General features: G+C 28.9%; 1 protein-coding gene across 1 annotated transcript; it reads right to left on the bottom strand.

The window, feature by feature from the left end:
• Positions 1 to 1,048: 1,048 nt before the first annotated feature.
• On the bottom strand, positions 1,049 to 5,945 carry LOC110604847 (cysteine-rich receptor-like protein kinase 11). Its single transcript, XM_043952501.1, has 7 exons — positions 4,880 to 5,945; positions 4,610 to 4,732; positions 2,443 to 2,513; positions 2,061 to 2,271; positions 1,720 to 1,957; positions 1,468 to 1,624; positions 1,049 to 1,369 (listed from the first exon to the last, which is right to left on the bottom strand). Exons 1-7 carry the CDS (start codon positions 5,709 to 5,711, stop codon positions 1,049 to 1,051), a joined length of 1,953 nt encoding a protein of 650 aa, XP_043808436.1. The 5' UTR covers positions 5,712 to 5,945.
• Between the last annotated feature and the right edge of the window lie 1,980 nt (positions 5,946 to 7,925).

Raw genomic sequence — 7,925 nt, forward strand, 5'->3', positions numbered from 1 at the left:
GGCACAGGTATGTATACTCGTGACGGTATCTAATACACTTGGCCGTTATCTCTTTTGAAAATATCATTGCATTTTTTATACACTTTTCATACGATTCATTAATAAAAGATATTGAACTCATAAATATTTAATCAATTTGAAATCATGTTTTCCTTGACATACACATTATATCATAATCCTCATCATACACCCATTTAAAATATTATAAGAAAATTAGTGGACATGAGATAATTTACCTGTTAAAAGATATGTAGACATCCCTTTTTTTTATTTAATTTTTGTGGTAAGTTAGCTCTTTATTAAATTTAAAATGGTATTAAAACTTTCCTATTTATATTGAACTTCTCATAAATATATCATGTTTTAAAATTTTAGACGTGAGAAGTGTATTGAATCCAATTTAAAGATACGCTTTTTATAAATGTTTTAAACACTCGTTCTTTTAAGACAACGTTTAAAGTGAGTTAAATATAAATAAATTTAATAAGTGGAGACCGAACAGCCGTCCAGTGAAAACGACCAGATTGGAATTGATGATATTAGGTTAGGTCGACTTCAAGAGGTTATTCATCATGGAGCCCGGTTAAGATAATTGAATCTCTAGAATCATACTCAAAAAATTGGGTACACGTATTCTCATCTCATGGGCATACATTTTATATGTTATTAAAAGGTTTACCGGGTGAAGAAACTTGCTAGATAGCCGGTTGTTCTATTAGAGGGCCAATAAATATTCAATCGGAATTACAAAATTAATTATATATGCAATTATCCGTTTAATATTTAAGAATATCAAGAACATGGAAAATTAGATATGGAATTTTTATAAGTACATCAATTTTTCTAGATGATATCCAGTGATTATGAGATCAAATGTGTGTGATTGGAGCAAGCTACAACTATTAATTACTACACAGATAAAACAAGCCAGGACAGGACAATGCTGAATTTCACCAACAAATTTAGTGTTATGAGTGAAATTCCACCTCAAAAAAAGCAAAAAAAAAAAAAAAAGGGAAAATTTTGCATTCTTTATCATGTCCAATTATCATCGAGGACTTTGTTCACTAAATGAAGCCTCGTTTATTGATTGATTTACCACATTTATTTCTTGATTAGGTGGTGTTCGTCGTTCTTCGTCTACGGTACTGTACAGTAAATATGCAACTCTATCGGGCTGTGGGAGAGATAGAGAGTGACTGCTAAGCATAAGAATAACAGAATCCATGGTGGGTCTCCTCGTCGGTTCTTCTTGAATACACAGTAACCCAATATGGATACATCTTATCATTTCGTTTCTCGAACCATCGCTTAATGGAATAGCATCTATCAGATTTAAAGGCGTTCCTTCATTCCAATTTCTCCATGCGTGCAAAAACAAAATTCAAACTTAGCTAGCTAGACCTTAAACATCCCACAGAATCATTGATTTAAATAACTTCAAAAAAAAAAAAATTAAAGATGAATACACACATAGGTAAGGAGGTTTTCATCCATCTCTTCGTTTTGGAAACAAGCAGCTTTTTGACCACTCATAATTTCCAATACAAGCACACCGAAGCTAAATACATCAGATTTCACTGAGAACCGTCCGTGCATTGCATATTCTGGAGGCATATATCCACTGAATATGTACAATCATTAGTGAAGATAAGCACTGATTAAGCTTTTGATCATGCCTAGCTATATGGCTAGTTAATTTGATGCTTATGTACTTACTAGGTTCCCACAATTCTACGTGTAGAATCTTGAGATTGGTCCATTGCAAACAATCTTGCTGTTCCAAAATCTGAAATTTTAGGATTCATTTGTTCATCTAACAAAATGTTACTAGCTTTAAGATCACGATGAATAATCCGTGTACGAGAATCTTGATGAAGGTAAAGCATTCCTCGAGCTACGCCTTTTATGATTTTGTATCTTTTATTCCAATCGAGCAACAGTCGCCTATTCAAATCTACGTATTTACAAATAAGTTTCTGAAGTTAATTAGCGAAAAATTACCAAATAATATATATAAAAAGAGCATGGTTGAAGTTGAGAGCAGGAACTAATTATACCAAAAATGTAACGGTCAAGGCTTGAGTTGGGAACAAACTCATAGATGAGAAGCTTCTCCCTTTCTTGTAGGCAGAAACCTAGAAGCCTAACCAAGTTTCTGTGTTGAAGCATGGCAACTAATCGGACCTCATTTTTAAATTCAACTTCTCCTTGTCTAGAATTTCTTGACCACCTCTTCACGGCTATGTCTGGTCCATCAGGAAGTCTACCCTGAAAGGAGTAAAAGAGAAGATATTTAATTAATTATATCAAGTGGTATTCAAGGAGTTTGAAAATCTTGGTTCAACTTTAAGAAATGATATAATATTTAATTACCTTATAAACGGTGCCGAATCCACCTTCGCCAAGCTTATTATCATCAGAGAAATTACTTGTTGCCACCCTTATAGTCTCAATGTCGAATTGCAAGGATTCAACGGTAGGCGCACTTTCATCGTTTCCTTCAGAAACATCTTCATGACGGAACAAGTTAATCGATGTGCTTAAGTAATTTTTGTTTCTGTGATGTACAATTCTTACTTTTGATAATTATAAAAAAAAAAAAAAAAAAAAAAAAAACACTGACATTGTATGAAAAGTCAACACTATCGCTCAGGCAAAAAAAATAAATATATAAACACGTTGATTTCATCAATCTTCTATTAAGATATTAGCATAAAAGTCTGATTGTTATTAAGATAGTGGTCAACCTAGCTATGCGCAGCCGATGTCAATGCCACCTTGAAACCAACCGAATAGAGAGAGATTCACTCTCCCACTCGCCAACTTATTAAAAAAACAACACTTGATAATTAAAATATATATATATATATATATATATATATATATATATATATATATATACACTTATAAAAATAAATAGGAAAAATTATTTTTTAATTTTTAAAATATAACATAATTAATAAATTTATCCTCCTATTTTTAAAATCTAATACTTTCATTCTTAAAATATACTTCCATCAAAATTTAAATTATTTCTATAAAAAAATTTTATTAAGGGAATAATTTTTACTTAATTAAAAAAAATAAATATAATTTCAAAAATATTATTATTAATAATAAAATAAAAAAATTACTATTTAGTTTTTATAATATGAAAAAATTCATTATTTAATTTTTTAAATTTAAAAAATATATTAAAATATTCTTAACATTTTAAAAAATCTACTAATTAGTTACTCTATTAATTTTATCACTAAATATTTTACTATTTAGTCCTTATAATTTAGAAAAAAATTGTAGTTGATCTCTCAAATTATTAAAAAGTTTACTAATTAGTCTCTCCAAATTAGGAGTATTTTAATTTTTTTTTTATAATACTTAACTAAAATTAGTGAAAAGACTAACTAGTAGACTTTTTAAAATGTTAGAGACGTTTTAATGAATTTTTCAAATGGCGAGCAGTGATCGACATCACAAAATAATTTTTATTGAGTTTTAACTTTTTATTTTTAATAATTTAAATTTTATATATTTTGATTTTTTTATCTTTACTGAATTTGAATTTTAAATTTATTGAAGTTTTTATTTGTTTATGGAGATTGAATTTGAGATTTTCTTCCTAAAATTAAAATTTAGAGACTAAAGTGTTGAATTAAAAAAATAGAGGGACAAATCTATTAATTATGTAATATCTTAGGAACGACAACGTATGTTTTCTTTCAATTATTTGAGAGATTTATAAATTTATAAAAATTAAATTTCAAAAATTAAAGTGTTGAGTTTTAGAAAGGGTAATTCGGTTATTTTTTCTGTCACTAACAGCATTTTTTACAGAGTGGCCTTTAATTTTAACGAAAAATCTCTAATTTTGATGAAATTAAATTTTAAAAATGAAAATTTTAGGTCATTTTTTCTGTCATTAATAGCAATTTTTTACGGAGTAAATTTTAATTTTAATGAAAAATCTCTAATTTTTACAGAATTAAATTTTAAAAATAAAAGTTTTAGATTCTAAAAATAGAGAGAAGAATTCGTTAATTACCTTATATCTAAAAATAATAATTTTTTCAAATAAATATGTTAATTATTCAGAAACACATTTATAAAATTAAATATAGTTAAATAGATTGATGATAAATATTTAAAATTAGAAATAAAATAATTTTAATTACATTTAAAATATTGTATTATTTAATTAACAAATAATCATAAGAATCAATCTAAACTTAATAAATAAATAAATAAAAAAAGGCCACCTAACCGTTTTGCATGATATAATTTTTACAAAACAAAGTATCAAAATTTATACTGACCAACTTCGTATTTAGATTGCAATAATTAGCATAGTATCCTTGTCGTGATTGGAAACAATTAAATAGAGAAACACTCTATAATATGCCAATATTTGTTAGTTAATTTTTTAAATTTGAAAAATATTTTAAAATATCTTAAAAATTTAAAAATTATATTGAGTATTTTAAATCTTTCTGTAATATTTATCTTTTAAAATTAATAGAATGATTAATTAATAAATTTTTAAAAATTGGATTGAAAAATTAATAAGTACTGAATGCAGCCAAAGATTAAAAATTAAGTAAAAACATACGCATGCTCCGGTGCCTTTGTTTCCTTCTCCTGAAAAGGATGTACGTGAAAGTAATAAGTAACAGAAAGCTGACCACAGGAACAGCTATAATGACGACAGTATCGGACTTGATGCCTCCATTATCTGCTCAACCCAAAAGCTTATTCAGTTAATGTAGACGTTCAAAAGTCTCAAACTTCATCTGAAAACTTCGATCACTGCAACTAAAATTCATTGTAAGAATGAACAATTCATGAAAGCGCAAGATAAATCATTTCATCAAGGTATTACCTTTTGCAATTGTTGTCGTAGGTGAAGGCGGAGGTGGAGGTGGAGGTGGAGGTGAAGGTGAAGGTGGAGCATCAGCAGCAGCAGCCGATGCGTTGAAGGGGAAGAGATCCCACCGGAACCAGCAGCTTGGTTTTAGAATATAACCTCCTTTCTTTCCTGAGCAACAATCTGTATATTTATCCACAGCTTGTTGTAGGCAATAACTACAATAACTCTGGGAGATATCAGGCGTACACTGCATCATTACATATATGGTTTCATGAAGACCTGTTGAATAATTGGCTTCTCCAGTTGCGAACTTAATCTCTGAAGACCCCATGGAAGCTCTTGTTCCAACTCGTTCCATCAAACTGCTCCAGATTTCACTAAACTGCGTAATATTTGATGGAAGGTTTCGTGAATTGAATCCAGCGTTGGAAGGTTCTAGCTCAGCTCTTCCAAAGATATTGCGATTAGCATATCGAATAATGCAGGGAAGAAGATCGCTACCCCCTCCCCATGAAATTGCTTCTTTCTGGTTAGGGCAGTTTGATATGAGATTTTGAATCCCATAATCGACACAAATGGAACAAGCTTCTGAAGAAGAATCTGCTCTGCAAAGCACAAGACCGTATACCTTATCGCTGTCTTGGCCAACTGAGGTAGCGTAGAAGCTGCCATTTTTTTTGATATTTGAAGAAAGAGAAGAGAGGAGGAGGCCACGATTCTGGGCATAGGTGCTGTTTGTTGTGAAGTTTCCTGTTATGTAGCAAAAGAGCTGCTGGGAACTGGCAAGAGAGATGAATAATATTAGAAGATAAAGAATAAGGGCAAAGCTAGTTGTGGAAATCATTGCATGACAGTGAAGAAGAAGTTTCTGTTGAGTATTGGAAAAGAAACAAAGCTCCCTTGAAAGTGTTATTTACTTTCCCATGGCACGCAGCAGCAGCAAGCAGCACAGACCAATTTATATATTCCTGTACCATTTGACATTCAAATTCAACATACTTGAATTTGCATGGACTCAAGGCTCAGTTGAGATTTACTAATTCTTACCTATACGTGAGAGTATATCTTAATAAATTATAAATGCCATATTTAGTGAGTTTTATTTTTTTTAATTTGTATTTAATGGATGGCATCCACTTAAAATTCACATATTAATATATCTTTTGATTTTTAATTTATTAAATATACAAATTAAGTTTAACGAGAATTTATCAATAATACTATTTGGAGATAATTGAATGGGTCAATTTTTCTGACAACTTTGCTAAAAAAAATTTTCTGAAAAAAGAAAAGGTCAATTTGTTCTTGCTAAAAAGAAAAAAAACAAAAAAAAAAAAGAATGGGTCACGCTATTGACCTCATATTATTTTCGCCACTACAAATTAATAAATTGGGCTCGACTAATACTTAATTAATTTCACTAATCTACATTTTAATATTTGGATTTAATTTAATTGACTCTTCAAATTAATATGTTTTAAGATAAGAAAATAAAAATATCATCAAATTAAAAAAATCTGAAATTTAATTTAATTTATTATAATGAAAATGATTAGTAATAAATTTTGTATTTATTTATGACCATATCATTTCAAATACTTCTAGTTTACAATTTTAAAAATAATTAATTTACATTTATGTGTTTGTGACGTAGTCAAACTTCGGCTGATTTTCTTTCAATTTCTATGTCAAAACTTTAACAATGTATAGATGTCTGTACATTTTTTTCTTAATTTTTATTCATTTAGGTTTATATATTTAATTGATTTTTTACGGTAATTAAATAAAATAATTATATTAAATATGTAAAGATATTTTGAATTTCATATAGGTCGAAAAAAGGATAATGTGTTCCTTATATGAGTCATAACCAATTCTCCTCTTGAATTAGTTTTTGGATGAATTAGATTTGATCCAAAATTAATATTAACTTTAAAATTTTACTCCCTCATTCATATTATACATTTATAGATAAACCAATTTTCTCAATGGCTGAAATAAAAGCATCTATCAACTCATCAAGCAGATTTGTATATGCATATATTGAAACTTCATCACAATATATGAATAAAACTAACTATTGAAGAAAAAAGTGCAAAATATTATAAGCTTTATAATATCAAACTTCAACAATAAGAAAAAAGAAACAAACAAAGGATGTAGTAAAACTATCATCAACTTACCCAGAGGTTTGGAGTGGACAAAAAGGAGATGATACAAAAAATTTTACAAATGAACGAGATCATTTTATAGTATTGAATATAAGTTGAAGAGTTTGGAATAATCGAAAGGATTCTAAATTTGATAATTTCATTAATTATTATTTCTAAGAGTTAATGATAAAAAAATCATATACCTTTAAGGAAAAATTACTTTCACTACAACATAAAAGTGGATCAGTAATGGAAATTAGTAACTAGTAACGGATAATATCGGTTTCTAAATAATAACGGATTAGTAACAGATATTAGTGTAGGAAACAAATAGTAACGGATTACTAAATCCGTTACTAATTTATTACTAATTTTTATAATGGATACTAATCTGTTACTAAATAGTTTTGATTTTCATTACACAGTAACGGATATCCAAATCCATTACTGAAATGCAATTTGTTTACGTATTTTAGTAACGGATTGTAATATCCATTGCTAACTTATCAGTTAGTAATGGATTAAATCTGTTACTAAAGTGAAATTACTAACTTGAAGATTTCCCTCTTTCTCTCTTCCCGTGATTCACATTTTTGAGCTTTCCTTAACAAAATCCTTAATTCTCTCTCTATCGATCCCAGCTTCCCTCTTAGATTCGTTGACATCGTTACCCAAATTTATCGTCGTCGGTACATTGCCCAAACTTATTGTCGTCGTTGGTACATCCCAACTTCCCTCCCAAAGGCACTATTGTCGTCCCTTCCCCTCCTGTCAGTACATCGCAACTACTGCTCGTTTATTATTAAATTCTCTTCTTCAAGATCTGCATTTCTTATTCTCCAGGTACTCTATTTTCATTCTTTAAGATTTACTTTTGTTATTTTGGATTTGTTATTCTGCTCGTG

This window comes from Manihot esculenta, chromosome 17 (assembly GCF_001659605.2).
Source record: "Manihot esculenta cultivar AM560-2 chromosome 17, M.esculenta_v8, whole genome shotgun sequence".
NCBI classification, from domain to species: domain Eukaryota; kingdom Viridiplantae; phylum Streptophyta; class Magnoliopsida; order Malpighiales; family Euphorbiaceae; genus Manihot; species Manihot esculenta.

What these genes read in the sequence shown, in the direction of transcription:
- LOC110604847 (XM_043952501.1), bottom strand. Translation starts at nt 5,711, where the DNA reads ATGATTTCCACAACTAGCTTTGCCCTTATTCTTTATCTTCTAATATTA. An exon ending in TACGACAACAATTGCAAAAG is followed by an intron (nt 4,733 to 4,879) that starts GTAATACCTTGA and finishes TGGGTTGAGCAG; the next exon opens with ATAATGGAGGCATCAAGTCC. An exon ending in TCGACATTGAGACTATAAGG is followed by an intron (nt 2,272 to 2,442) that starts GTGGCAACAAGT and finishes TACTCCTTTCAG; the next exon opens with GGTAGACTTCCTGATGGACC.